The sequence below is a fragment of the Podarcis vaucheri genome (genome assembly GCF_965113315.1).
Source record: "Podarcis vaucheri genome assembly, chromosome: 6".
NCBI lineage: Eukaryota > Metazoa > Chordata > Lepidosauria > Squamata > Lacertidae > Podarcis > Podarcis vaucheri.
In genome coordinates, this window is record NC_138764.1 from 106637331 (window position 1) to 106652717 (window position 15387).

The 15387-nt window shown below is 51.4% G+C and overlaps 1 protein-coding gene across 1 annotated transcript; it reads left to right on the plus strand.

Moving 5' to 3' along the window:
• The first annotated feature begins 3420 nt into the window (after positions 1-3420).
• LOC309535236 (whey acidic protein-like) lies at positions 3421-13340 on the plus strand. Its single transcript, XM_082228045.1, has 5 exons — positions 3421-3554; positions 6536-6679; positions 8293-8445; positions 10833-11012; positions 12223-13340. The coding sequence occupies exons 1-5, from the start codon at positions 3455-3457 to the stop codon at positions 12246-12248; spliced, it is 603 nt and encodes a 200-aa protein (XP_082084171.1). The 5' UTR covers positions 3421-3454; the 3' UTR covers positions 12249-13340.
• The last annotated feature ends 2047 nt before the right edge of the window (positions 13341-15387 follow it).

Genomic DNA, 15387 nt, shown 5'->3' on the forward strand with positions numbered 1-15387 from the left:
GATTGTGGCACTCAGAGACATCAGCTCACTTAAGGCCATTCTGAAGGGACACCTTGTTCCATTAAAAAGGTAAAGGTAAAGGGACCCCTGACCATTAGGTCCAGTTGCGGCCAACTCTGGGGTTGCGGCGCTCATCTCGCTTTACTGGCCGAGGGAGCCGGCGTACAGCTTCTGGGTCATGTGGCCAGCAGGACTAAGCCGCTTTTGGCAAACCAGAGCAGCCCACGGAAACACTGTTTACCTTCCTGCCACAGTGGTACCTATTTATCTACTTGTACTTTGACGTGCTTTCGAACTGCTAGGTGGGCAGGAGCAGGGACCGAGCAATGGGAGCTCACCCCATAGTGGGGATTCGAACCGCCGACCTTCTGATCGGCAAGTCCTAGGCTCTGTGGTTTAACCCACAGCGCCACCCGCATCCCCCTTGTTCCATTATGCAGCATTAATTTGGAAAGGGAAGGAACTTCAAACAGAGAGATGGACGTTTTCTTTTGCAGACCTCTTATGTGCAAGCTGCTCTTAGTGCCATGCACACATCTGCTCTGCTTCTTCAGCCCACAGTTCCCAGCGCTGGACATCTGGACAGGCAGGGGTGAGAGCAGGCCAGACACATACATCTCAGAATCATAGGCCCATGGAGCTGAAAGGGTCCAACAAAGGTCATCTATGCAATCCCCTGTGACTTGAACCCATTGGTTTGAGTCCTACCCTCTGGAGCAGCAGAAAACAAGCTTGCTCTGTGTTCTGTGTGATACTTGACAAAGGACATTATGTTACCTCCCAGTCTTCTCTTCTTCAGGCTAAAAGGCTTCCTTCCTCGCCTGCTGTGGCGACACGTCACCTTTCCAAATTATAGCTGTTCAACACTTATTCACAAGAAAGCACTTGGGAGGGAAGGGGAAAGGAGAAGTCAGACTGGTTGCCCAGCTGAGCCTAAACAGGACACAGCCGCTCCCTCTTGACTGGAGGACCCTGGCCCAGACCAGGTCTTCATGCCAGGGGCTTAAATGTCACCAAGAGGGAAGGAGTCCACTCCAGCCTTTGGATTTCCTCACCTCTCAACTGCCTGCTCCCTTTGCTCACTCTCCCCCTGGATTTCGACATAATTCAGGCCATTCATTAGGTATGGCTTAGAGAAGGATTACATCCCTTCATGTCGCAGCTTCTTGCACAACTTAGCTGGGCTGAGGGGGAATTTCCCAGACAAAGAGCAAGAAAAGTTTCACCTTCCCCAGAGAATTCCTGGCTGTCCAGGCAAAATGAGGCTTTTCTTACCAGCCAACTCACCTCTCCACACGGCTTCTCTTTTTACTGAAATCTATCACAAGATTCACCACTTCCCTTTTCACCTCTGACTTTCGGCTTGCATCAGTTTCCTGACTCTCTCAGCCCCCCTGACCCAGCTGCCATTTGCCGCCTCCTCCTTCCTTGTTCAAAGAAACAGAGAGTTATAAGGTACCCCGTGGGGTTGTCTGGTCCAGCCCCCTGCAGAAATCTCAGCTGAATCCTCCTTGGAAGATGGCCACCCAACCTCTGCTTCAAAACCTCCAGGGCTCTTCTTCCCATCAGAAAGTTCTTCCTACCATCGAGTCAAAATCTCCTGTTCCATCATTTGGAATCATAGAGTGGTAGAGCAGGAAGGGACCCTGAGCATCATCTAGTCCAGCCCACTGCAAGGCAGGAATATGCAGCTGTACTATAACAGGGATCGAACCTGCAACCTTGCCTGCTCTACCCAATTTGCTCCGGAGTCCTTCAGAGCATCAGAAAGCAAGCTTGCACCCCCTACCATGGGGAATCCCTTCAGATACATGAAGATGCTCCTTGCCTCCCTTCCCATACTTCTGCCCCCCTCCCCAACCTCAAGCCCCACACAATGCCTTGGTCTCTTTGCCAGTTGATGCTCCTGACCTGCTGTGCATGCCCCTCTGTCTGAGCATCATCCGGGGTGGACTAGATGGCCCTATGGGTCCCTTCCAACTCTAAAGGACCCCTGACAGTTAAATCCAGTCGTGGATGACTCTGGGGTTGCGGCGCTCATCTCGCTCTATAGGCCGAGGGAGCCGGCATTTGTCCACAGACAGCTTCCAGGCCATGTGGCCAGCAGGACTAAGCCACTTCTGGTGAACCAGAGCAGCGCATGGAAACGCCATTTACCTTCCCGCCAGAGCAGTACCTATTTATAATAATAATAAAGTGGTACCTTGGGTTAAGAACTTAATTCGTTCCAGAGGTCCGTTCTTAACCTGAAACTGTTCTTAACCTGAGGTACCACTTTAGCTAATGGGGCCTCCTGCTGCTGCTGTGCCGCTGCTGCACGATTTCTGTTCTCGCCCTGAAGCAAAGTTCTTAACCCAAGGTAATATTTCTGGGTTAGCGGAGTCTGTAACCTGAAGCATATGTAACCCGAGGTACCACTGTAATAATAATAATAATAATAATAATAATAATAATAATAATAATAATAATAATTGTATTTATAACCCACCCTCCCCAGCCAAGACTGGACTCAGGGCGGCTAACAACCAATATAAAACAAATTGATTGAAATACAACTTAAAAACAAGATTAAGATACAGCATTAAAACATTAAAACATTAAAATGCAGTCTCATTTCAATGGAAACTCAAATCAAAAACGTTTTTTTGGGGGGTGAAAACGTCAACTCTTCACCAAGGCTAACTATCTTGACTGGTCCTACATGGGCCAGAAAAAAGCCAGGGAAGTCCCCCAATAGGAGTTCCATCACAGGAGGAGAAAGTAAAAAGGAAAGAGGGGAAGGAACTTTGACGTGCACTTTGATGTGCTTTCGAACTGCTAGGTTGGAAGGGATCCTATGGGTCGCTTCGAACTCTACCGTTCTATGATTCTACACTCCAAATCTTTTTTTTAAAAAAAATGGGTACATTAAGGAAATAACAGGAGCCTGCTAGATCAAGCCAAAAGCCAGTCCAGAATCCTCTTCTAACAGTGACCAATCAAATGCTCCAAAGGAAACCAGCAAGCAAGATTTGAGCACAAGAGAGAGCCCTCCGTTCCGCTCCTGGTTCTCATCCCTGCTCCTAATTCTTCTCCCACCTTGGCCTGGCCAAGCTGTCTGATCCACCTGAGTGTGGAATGGGTCATTTTGTGGGGGGTGCTGGCTTCGGTCCCTGGGCTGAGCAAAGGAGGCAGGTGTGCCCAGAGGAGGGCAGCCCAGAGGGGAAGGGAAAGGGCACTACAGGCCAGGGAAAGGATGAGCTCTTCTGCTGCCCCACCAGGCAGCCCAGCCGATGCTTCTCCCAGAACCCAGAGCAGGAGGGCTATTTTGGGCCAGTCCTGGCTGCTCCCTCAGCAGAACCGGCACAGCTGGCCAGGCAGGTCACTGGGAGCCAGCCCCGCCCTGGAAAGCATTTAATGCTCCTCTGCGTGGCTCAGATCCGGATATTCCAGGCTGGATATTCCCCGGAGCACCATGGAGGCAGGAGTCCTCTGGCTCCTAACAGGACTCCTCTTGCTCCAGGGTTGCGCTGCTGCTGCCGTCCAGTCCCCAGATTATGGAGAGGAGAGGACAGGTGAGAGCTTGACTTAAGGAGCTGGGTGCCCCTCCGGGGGTGGGGGGAGGGAAGCTGGACCATCCTCTCTTGGGTTCTGAGGAGGAGACTCCTTCCCCATAGAGTAGGTCCAGCGCCAGAGGGAGATGTTTTCATTTAGAGAAAAGGTGAGCAGGAGGCATAGGAGAACAAGAAGCAACACGATAGACATTTATAAGATTCCTCCTGCCACGGAGGGAGTGGAGAGAGGTCTTTCTCCCTCTCTCCTAGAATTCGTGGACGATGTTTCCATTTTACTTACTATATGCATCTTCCCCACCACCACAACCACCAATTTCCCCCTTTTCTTCCTAATGTCTCAACTGATTTGTAAAAATGTTACATGGGGGAAAAAATACGAGAGAGACATTGCAAACACTTTTGTAAATCAAGAAAATCTTTTATAAAAAAATAAAAATAAAATAAAAATAGGACTCGTGGACGTCCAATGAAGCTGCATGTTGGAAGTTTCGGGACGGGTGAAAGAAAGGAATTGTTTGCACAGTGCAGAGTTAAACTTTGGGACTCCCTTCTGCAAGAAGGAAGCAGCCACCATCAGAGATGGCTTCAGAAGAGGGTCAGACAAATCATGGAGGAGGAGAGGGAGATGGATGGGCTCTGGAAACAGCAAGGCTTCTGCATCCCAGTTCCTGCAAAACCCCCGGGGGGGCTCCTGTGTTCGAATCCTGCTTGCATGTTTCCCTTTGGGGCACCTGATGAGCCACCGTGAGAACACGAGGCTGGACTGGATGAGCCCCCTTTGGCCTGATCTAGCAGGCTCTCCTTGTGTTCTTAAGGTGGGGGTTTGGGGTGGGGAGGGGGCTGGAGTTGCAGCAGCTGTGCAGCCCATGGAGCAGAGCAGAACCAGCCTGTTTTCCCCCTTGGGGCAGGAATGTGCTGCTTGGCTCCCCACCAGCGGGGCCTGCAATGCTAGCTGGGTCCCCTGCTCCAGGCCGCCATGGGGTGGCTGAGCCAAAGAGGCCCCTCCAAGATCAGGAAAGCAAGGTGGGGGGAGAGGGGGGGAGTGGTTGAGAGGGATATTCTTCAGGACGCACCTTAATAGTAATAATTAAGCCCATCGCCCAGCCCTTCCCAGCTAGCTTTTATGAGCCAGGATGAGCAAGGATCAAGGAGATGGGTGGTTGGCTTCACTCGTCCAAGCAGCCTGTCCACATCCTCGGAGGTAACAAATTGGAACTGATCCCACGCAACTTGACTAGACAGGACTCTAGCACTCTCCCGCCCTGGCCCTGCTCCCACGGTGGTGTCTACCTCTTCCCGAATCTGAGCGACTTTATCTGCAAAAAACTTTGCAAAATCATTGCAGGAGATCATGTGGCCCGTACTGGGCCCCGATGTAGCAGGTGGGTCCGCTAAATTAAGGACCACCTGAAAAAGTCTCCTGCTGCTGTTTTCTGCAGATGCAATAGAGGCAGTGAAGAAAGTCTTCACCATTGCTATCACCACTTGCTGGGCTCAACATTGAGCTCTAACCCGTGTCTGGTTGGCTTCAGAATGAGTTATCCACCACCGGCGCTCTAGCCGTCTCAGCGATTGTTTCATTGCCCTCAGATGCATGGAAAACCACGGGGCTGTCCGGGCTCCATGCAGTAGGAGAGGGCGCTTTGGAGCCAAACAGTCAATAGCCCTGGTTAACTCCACATTCCAGTGGACCGCCAGGGAATCTTGTTATAGCTACAGCTGACATCTATGTCAAAAGCTCTTTAGAGCGACAAGTGTTCGTGTTATCAGCCCACATACTCAGTTGCAGGGAGGTCAGAAAAGGAGGCTTACTTATTTTGATATGCTTGAGACTAGAATAACGAAACCTGAGGGCATTCCCACTACAGATGGAATAACGTCCCTTCGAGCCCACAAGCCCGGCTAGGAATCTGGTGTGGATTTCCATGTGATATGAGACATCTTTTTTTGTGGGGGGGATACGATGGCATCTGTGCAAAGCTTGGAGAGAACATCCCCTCTTGTATGGATGGGGGCAGCCCTGCTATTAGGCAGAGTGAGGAGGCTGCCTCAGGCGGCAGGTGCTGATGGAGAAGGTCAGGGAGTGGTGGCAAGAAGGCACTGAAGAGCAGCACTGGCACATGCCACCCCAGCAATAGAGTGGGACCTGGGGTTACGAACTTAATTCGTTCCAGGGGTCCATTCTTAACCTGAAGCGTGCTTTCGCTAATGGGGCCTCCGGCTGCCGCTGTGCCACCAGTGCACGATTTCTGCTCTCATCCTGGGGCAAAGTTCTCAACCTGAGGTACTACTTCTGGGTTAGTGGAGTTTATAACCTGAACTGTTTGTACCCCAAAGTGTTTGGGGGTACTGCTGGAAACCGCAGGAGGGGAGAGGGTTCTTGAACTCAGGTCCCTTCGGGAGGTCCAGTTAGCTCATGCGAGAACAAGATGCTGGACTAGAGGGGGGCATTGGCCTGATCCTGAAGGCTATGTCTATCTAGTCCAGAGCTTCCCAAACTGTGCATCATGACACATTAGTGTGTCAGCTGCAGTGCATAGGTGTGTCACACAAATGCTCCCAGCGCTTCTCCTGGGGCCGGAAAGGGGTTAGTTTAACCTCCGGTTTGCTGGCAAAACTGAATTACTGCATCATGAAATGATTCGTGTCTAAAAAGTGTGTCACAAACATGAAAAGTTTGGGAAGCTCTGATCTTGTCCAATCCCCTGCAGTGCAGGAAACACAGCCAAAGGATCCCAAAAAGGCTTCTGTATGTGGAACTGGGAGAGGCAGCCATCTTCTCCTTCGCCTCGGGCGGCAAAAGATCTTGGGCTGGATTAATGGACAAACGGCCTTCTGCCCCCTTACACCTTCCCCGGGGGGAGGGAGTGCCCACCCTTAAAATGCAGAGCCCAGGACTGGCAGGGAGAGGGCCTGGATCGTGCTCACACTCAGCTTCTTGGGTGCTCAATCGTCTTTCTCCCCATCTCTCTTGCTTGCAGGGAAGGATGGATTCTGCCCTGCCTCCCCCAATGGGCTGTATGACCCCCCCTGCAAGGTGGACTGCGAAGCGGACAGCGAGTGCACTGGGGGGGAGAAGTGCTGTGAATTTGCCTGCAAACACATCTGCCTGCCTGCCAGCCAAGGTACCTGTGCTTTGCCAGCCACTGGTGAAGCGCTTCATTTACCTGCAAGATCACCTTGCCCAGATGCACACCTTGGGCTGCTTGGATTGGTGGAACTGGCACTATTATGAGTGCCACATTGTACCCGTTCTGCACTTGTAAGAACTTGGAATTTTAGTGTGGCAGCGCCAAACATTGAGACTCCCTGCCTGTTGATATCAAGCAGGTGCATTTAGTATACCCTTTTTGGAAGCCTCTAAAAGTATTTTTGTTAGGCAAGCAGATGTTGACAAAGTTCATGCAAGTTTTGATCTGTTTCTAGTCTACTGTCATTTTAACTTTGTGAATGTCTTAAATTATTGCTGCTGATTCTTCTAACGGTTTCCTTCCAGATTCTTTCCAATAGTTTCATTGTTGTGGTAAACCACTTGGAGTTTTGTTGGTTTGTTTACAAACAAGCGGTGTATAGATTTTATGAAATAACAAATAAATAAAATCTCAGCTCGAAGTTGGTGGGTGCAAATGCACCCCGGATGACATGAGCAAATCTACCCATGTTTTCGGGAGACCTTTTGTTCCTGGGCCAGGGAGAGAAATGGGGTTGAATTTAAGTTGGTTCCTGAGCCCCAGAAACAGTTCTGGAGCAAAGTGCCCTCCCTTGCAACATGACCAAGTGCCAAGAAGTTGTGTGTGCCTCTGGGCATGGGCAGAGTGCCTTCCCTTCCCTGCTGAACAGCCATAGTCAGATCCTGACTTCTGGGCTTGGGGAAGAGATTGCAGGAGGCCTGTGGCTCAGTCACTGTCCCATTAAGAACAGAGAGAGGGGCTGTCCAGTCACCCCATCAGACCGTGAGACCTTGCCAACCTCAAGAAGGGGCACTGGGTGGTACAGAGAGACAAGGCAGGGCTGCGCAGGCTGTGGGCGACCGGCGATACTGCAGTGCTCCACTGCAGCCGAGGTGCTGTGATTCCCGCATTGCATGGGGTTGGACATAATGATGATGATGATAATAATAATAATAATAATAATAATAATAATAATAATAATAATAATTTATTACTTATACCCCACCCATGTGGCTGGGTTTCCCCAGCCACTCTGGGCGGCTTCCAACAAAGTATTAAAATACAGTAGTGTGTTAAACATTAAAAGCCTCCCGAAAGAGGGCTGCCTTCAGATGTCTTCTAAAAGTCTGGTAGTTGTTCTTCTCTTTGACATCTGGTGGGAGGGCGTTCCACAGGGCGGGCGCCACCACCGAGGAGGCCCCCTGCCTGGTTCCCTGTAACTTGGCTTCTCGCAGTGAGGGAACTGCCAGAAGGCCCTCAGAGCTGGACCTCAGTGTCCGGGCAGAACGATGCGGTTGGAGACGCTCCTTCAGGTATACTGGGCTGAGGCCGTTTAGGGCTTTCAAGGTCATCACCAACACTTTGAATTGTGCTCAGAAACATAGATGACTGTTGGGGTCCCCTCCACTCTGCAGTTCTGTGATTCAAAGGCAGCAGCTGCCTGTCTCCAAACCCTTCTCAGATCCACCTCCCCAGCACACCTTCCTTGGCCACAGAGTCCTGGCTGCCTGCCCTCCTCAAGATGTGACCCTCTCTTGCTCATTCTCTGCTTTCTCGTCTGCTCCCAGAGAAGCCCGGCAGCTGCCCGCCACCACTGCTGAAGAAGCTCCAGGCGCCTTTGGTGTGCGACTCTTCCTGCACGGACGACGCCAGCTGTCCCGGAGCACAGAAGTGCTGTGACTCAGGCTGCGGAAGCCAAGTGTGCAGGATGCCCATTGAAGGTAAGGAGGAAACTGGCCCTGACCTGGGGCAGGACAGAGAAAAGAAAGCCCTTCTTTGTCCAGTGCATAGTTAAACTATGGAACTCCCTCCCACCAGAGGCAGTGAGGACCACCAACCTGAATGGCTTCAACAAATGACCGTATTTTTCGCTCCATAAGACGCACCTGACCATAAGCCTCACCTAGTTTTTAGAGGAGGAAAACAAGAAATTAAATATTCTGAACAAAACAGTGGGTGTATGATTTTTGTGGTTCATGCTGTAGCCACAGACATGATTTGTGATTTGACGACGAGTTTGGATTACCCAATGCAAAAATCCTGAGAATCCATGTGGATCCGTGCTTTGTAACCACATTTTTGCACCACAAAAAAAGTGGATGCGTGATTTTTTTTGGTGTAGGCTATAGCCATGGACATGCTATGTGATCAGATGGTGAATTTGGCTCCAGGGACCACGCATTCGCTCCATAAGACGCACAGATATCCCCCCCCCCTTTTTAGGAGGAAAAAAGTGTGTCTTATGGAGCAAAAAATATGGTAATGGAGGAGAGGGCTATCAATAGCTATGAGCCAGGATGGCTTTGCTTTGCCTCCACAGTCAGAGGAATCAATACATCTGAGTACCAGTTGCTGGAAGCTACAAGGAGAGAGAGGATTTTTGGACTATGTGGGCCATAGGCCTGATCCAGTGGGCTTTTCTTACGCTCTTATTTGGGGCAGGACCAATTTTATTCATGCAGTGCAGTTAAACTGAGGAACTCTCTCCCACAGGAAGCGGCAAGGACCTTCAACCTGGATGTCTTTACAAGAGGATTAGATAGGCATCTGGTTGGCCACAGGATGTTGGACCAAATGGGCCACTGGCCTAATCCAGCACCCTGCTTTGTTTTGCTTGCACCCTGTTGACTCAGTGTCTCTGGCAGTCGTTTCATGAAGGCTATCAGTGGCTATCTAGGATGGCTCAGCTCTGCCTACAGAGTTGTTGTTGTTGAGTCGTTTAGTCGTGTCCGCCTCTTTGTGCCCCCCTGGACCAGAGCACGCCAGGCACTCCTGTCTTCCACTGCCTCCCACAGTTTGGTCAGGCTCATGCTGGTATCTTCAAGAACACTGTCCCACCATCTCGTCCTCTGTCGTCCCCTTCTCCTTGTGCCCTCCATCTTTCCCAGCATCAGGGTCTTTTCCAGGGAGTCTCCTCTTCTCATGAGGTGGCCAAAGTATTTTAGCCTCAGCTTCAGGATCTGTCCTTCCAGTGACCACTCAGGGCTGATTTCCTTCAGAATGGAGAGGTTGGATCTTCTTGCAGTCCATGGGACTCTCAAGAGTCTCCTCCAGCACCAGAATTCAAAAGCATCCATTCTTCAGTGACCAGCCTTCTTGATGGTCCAGCTCTCACTTCCATACATCACTACTGGGAAAACCATACATGGTGGGAGGCAGCAAAACTGAAACCCAGGCCCTTCCCCTGTTGTGGCCCGGGGGAAGAGATGCAAGGGGTGCCCATTGCCAGGGCATCAGGTCTTTCTCCTGAAGGCTGCATCAGCTCCAGACTCGGCTGCTTCTATCAGTTGGGGGGGTGATCAATTGATGTGCATGTGCCAGGCTGAAGCCCCCCACAGGACTCTGTGGCACATCTGGCACATCTGGCTGGCCACTGGGAGAACAGGATGCTGGACTAGGTGGCCTCCCTTTGGCCTGATCCAGCAGCCGGGCTCTTCTGGTGTTCTGGTGGAACCTTCAGGTCCAGGGGCAGTCTGTCTCAATTCCTAGGTTCTTTAAGGCATTTGGCCACTGAGACCACATAACACCGGTCCTAAAAGACCTACATTAGCTCCAGCCGGCCACCTCAGCACCTCGCTAGCTCACTCGCCCCCAAACTCATGGTGCAGACCCGCCCGCTGCAGTGCTCCAACCGATGGGCGAGCTCTTCCCTGGACTTCAACTCTCAGGCCCCGGACTCTCAGCCTGGCACCCCTGAGAGCCTGGCACCCAGGTGCCCCCCACCCCTGGCACCTATGGTTAAGACAGCCCTGGGTGGAAGGAAACCTGTGGGAGAAAATTCCCTTTTGGGGGTTCAAGTACAGAGGCTCACCCCAAATCCCCAACTAGCCAGACGTGATTCAGTCATGCATTACCAGATGGAATCCATTAGTGTCTGCGAGAGAATTTCCATTAGCACACGCCCTTCACAGGAAAGAAACATGCCATCTTGCCTGCTTATTCTTCCGCCTATCCCCATCTGCCACCCCAGCTCAAAGTCTCTCGTCCAGCCACAGTCCTGGGAAACACTTTGGGCTCATGCACAATCTGTTCCTTCCTGAAACTCCATCTGCCCTGTGCCAAGAAGACTCGTGCCCTCTCTCACTCTCTGCCTCTCTGTGTCTCTTAGAGAAGCCTGGGAAATGCCCCCTGGTGCAACGGAAGGCGCCCTCAGGAGGAGGAGAGCCATGCAGTGACACCTGCACCCACGACTGGCAGTGCAAGGGGGACCAGAAGTGCTGTTTCTCGGGTTTCTCCATGGAATGCACCAACGTCCCCCAAGGTGCCAAGGCAGGAGGGGGCAGGCCAGGTGAGGAAGCTGCCAGAGACCACCCCCAGAAACATCATACCTACATCACAGAAAAGGCGGTCTACAACAGAAATCTGAGTGCATTGTTTTTACCTTGTATGCCAGGTTACCTGTTAATGTTCACTTGACTGGATTACCTGGGGAGCCTGGCCAGTCTTTTGTAATGATAAATGCTTAGTTCCTGAGCCAAGTCACAGGCTCACCCTATTCACACCTTAAATATACCCTTAAGGCAGGATTTGTGAGGACAGAGACAATGGGGAGGTTCTTCATTTCCTTTGAACTTGCAGAGAAATATTTGAGGTGACTGAAAGAGTCAAACTGGCTTTAGGACTTTTCCTGTGGGTTTTGGACATGTGGTTTATATATTTACTGGTATATATGTGTTTGCTTGGTACGTTTAGGAATATATATATATGACCTAAAAATTCTGATAACAGCACCCCTGGCAGGTGAAGCTCAGGAGGCTCATACAGTCACAAGGGACCCCAGGGGTCATCTAGCTCAGCCCTCTGCAATGCAGGAATTGCAGCTAAAACCACTGCTTTTCCACCTCTCTTGCTCCAGCTGCCTGTTTGGGCTGAGGGACTTGACTCAGCTGCCCTGGGGATCCATCACGCAAGGCCCCCATTGGCCTCGGAAGAGTGCAACGGGTGGGCTTTGGGGCAGGGGTCTCGGCACTCCCTCAGATAGTCTGGTGGGTTCGATAAGAGAGGAAGGGTCCCCAATGGGTGCTCAGGACTCTTCCCTGACAAGAGTGAAAAGACGGGGAGGGGAGACCAGCTGCTCCTTGACCAGGGCTGCTGCTGGTGGTGGTGGAGCTGACTGCTTCCTTTTAGCTGAGGCACCCCTGGGGGAAGACACGGGGTGCAGGGTTTACAGTGTCCGACCAGGACCTGGTAAAGGGCAGGGTTCAAATCCCCTACTCAGCTAGGATGAAGCTCACAGGGTGTGATCTTCATTGCCTCTCGGCCTAACCTACCTCGCAAGGTTGTGGTGCGGATTGAAGGAGAAGGCGAGAACCATGCAGACCACCCGGAGCTCTTTGGAGGAGAGGGTGGGACAGAAATGCAATAAACAAACAAACAAATAAGAGGAAGGGGCACAGCTCCAAAGGCCCGTGGGGGGGTCAGCCTCTGTGCTTTTTGTGGGGAGGCCTGGTAGGGTGAAGGACAGCAACCCCCCCTGACCACTCAGCTTTCTCTTCTAGGGTCCCCTACATCCAGCACCTCCTAAAGGAAGACTCCAAGGACTGTTGGGTCTGGCCGTGGACTTGAAGACTTTCCGTCCAGAACACAGCATTGGGGGGGGGGCTTCTGCAGGAAAGAGTCCCAGAAGGGTCCCCAAAAATCCAGTGCAGCCATTTGGGGTACATTGTCTTCCAGATGGGGAGCTGCCCTCTCCTGCCTCCCTCTGGCCTCCTGTGGTACTGCTTCTGGCATGCCCTTTCCCTTCCCAAACTGTCCCAGTTAGGCTTGCTTTAACCAGGGCAAAACCAGACTTTGTTTCACCCGAGTCAAAGACCCAGTTTGGGACACACTCCCATGTGCAATTGTACACACACACACACACACACACACACACACACACCACACACAGGCTGGGAGTCTCATTGGCGTCCCTCTGGAACAGGAGTCAGCAAACCTTTTTCAGCAGGGGGCCATTCCACTGTCCCTCAGACCTTGTGGGGGGCCGGACTATATTTTTTGGGGGGAAATGAACGAATTCCTATGCCCCACAAATAACCCAGAGATGCATTTTAAATAAAAAGGCACATTCTACTCATGTAAAAACAAGCTGATTCCCGGACAGTCCGCGGGCCAGATTCAGAAGGCGATTGGGCCAGATCCGGCCCCCAGGCCTTAGTTTCCCTACTCATGCTCTGGAGGCTTCACCTGGGTCAAAATACCCAGCTAGACCACCACACACACCCCCGTCCCCCACTTTAAGCAAGAGCTCAGTGCAGCTGCAAAGTTGCAGGATCTCAGCCAGAGGGGGGTGGCTCACACCTCCTTTCCACAGGCAAAGACTGAATCTCACACTGGAGGGGGGAGGTGGAGTTCATCCTGTCCACAGAGATGGAGGCATCCACAGTCCATTAGCGGGGGAGGAGGGCGGAATCCGGAGCCCAAAGCACAGCTCTGAGCAAGACCCCCTCTCCAGGCGTGCAAAGGAAGAGCCGGTAAGCAATCCTAAAATGCTTCTGGCTCCCTTTGGCCAGCGACCCCCTGAAACCAGCTGCCTCTTGGGCATATGAAAATCTGTATGCATGTTTGGCTCTGCATGTGTGTTGGGCATTAATAAAAAGAACCCGCCAGTGCCACTGTAGGGTTGCTGTTGTTGCTGTTTGTGAACCACCATTTGCATACAGAACCATTGAGTCGGGAGGGACCCCATGAGTCATCTAGTCCAACCCCTGCAATGCAGGAATCACAGCTAAAGGACCCCTGACAAACGGCCATTCGGCCTCTGCTTAAAAACCTCCAAGGAAGGAGAGTCTACAATCTTCTGAGGTCGTCCGTTCCCCCGTCCGACCGCTCTTACTGTCAGAAAATTCTTCCTAAAGTGTAGCCAGAATCTCCTCTCCTGTGAGACCTGCAGGATGCTCCCCCGGCAGAGTATATTTCACCCTCCATCCCCTGGAATCTCCCTGCCATTCCTCCAAAGCCTGGCACGAGTGCTGCATCTGCCAGGAGATAACAGCCCCCCTATAGCACCCTGGTTCCTTGTGAGCAAACTGAAATTGTGTAGCATAGTGGCCAAGAGGCTAAGGAGCCCTGCCCCAGGATGGGGCCCCTTGTTCTCTTTCAAACTGCCCTAGACAGGCCTGTTTGGACAAGACTCACACCCCACACCCTGCATTATCTCAGCAATTCCTCCAAAGTCGAACAGTGCGGAGGATTCCCCAGATAACACAAGTGACATGCCTGGAATGTTCAGAAATGCACAGCCCTTGGCTGGATTTCACGTGGCCCGAGGAGCTATCTGACTCACACTTCTTTCCTAACCTGCTTCAAAGATTAAAAGGGAGATGGGGTGGGGGGTAGGAGGCAATAGACCTGTCAGAGCCTCCGCTACGACTGAGCTACTCCTTCTCCGGTTGAGTCCTTCGGAATCGCCTCCGGCGATAACTAACGACCTGAGCCTCTGATAAGGCTCCAAGCACGTTCCCATTACGCAGAGAATCAAAGCAGCAGAAGTGATGAGATTTATGAGCTACATGGCTAAAGAGTTTTATTGCTAAGCTATGCAGACAGAAAAGAAATACGTCCTCTCTCTGTGAGAGCAGAGAGCAACTGAACAACAAAGGAACAGGAAACCAGTAAACATCACATCTGTCTTCTGTGAGACTTCCAACAGTCTGGAATGTGTGGAATGCAAAACAGAGTCTTGTGACTCCAAAGCACTGCACAGTGGCAAACAGAAACTCACAAGACCTTGGCCCCAACTCCCAACTTCCTCCTGCCTTCACAAACTGAAAAATTCACAAATCGAATGCCTGGTCAGACACGACCCTTGCCCGTATCATGGCAGGTTCCCCATCGCACACACAATTTTTTTATTTTAAGTGTAAAGCAGCTCTGGGAATTGTGGGGAGGGGGTCCATTGGAGGCATCAGGGGGAACCAGGTGATCAGCAGCTTGTCTTGCAGAAACAACCCCCTACCCACCCTGAGTTCAAACGGCTATGAAATGCCCAAACCGCCAAAGCTGCTATGAGAATGGCGAAAACCAGAGGGCTGGAGCCCATTTTCCAAGTGGGAAAATTCCAACCTGGACCCGAATACAGCAACGGATTATGCCATAGCAAGGTCTAGCAGAGCAACAAGTGAAACAATATTATTATTATTATTATTATTATTATTATTATTATTATTATTATTATTATTATTTTATTTGTACCCTGCCCATCTGGCTGGGCTTCCCCAGCCACTCTGGGCAGCTTCCAACAAAGATAAAAAATACATTAAAATACCAAGGGAGGGAGGGTGGGAGAGCCAAGGAAACATGGCTGTAGTGCAAGCCACAGGCCTTCATTATATACCGGAAGGGTAGGGTGATCCCGCCCCTGGGGGCACATGCCTGCTCACAATTCGCTAATTAGATGAGTGGGCGGGACCAATTACCTGGGCAGCAAGCTCAGCCCAGAGGCTTCCTTTACTGCTTGGGAAACAATACCTGATACTTCCCCTGTCAAATCCCGGCACTGGAGTACTTAAAGAATGCAAATGTGAAGTCATAAATATATATATATATGTAACGTGTCCCTAAGATCAGCCCCTGGACCTTGGGTGGGTGCTCTTACTGGTGAAGGAGCTGCCCTGAGCAGACATGAGGGGGAGACGGCCAAGGCCTTTGGCGCTGTTGCCCCCTCC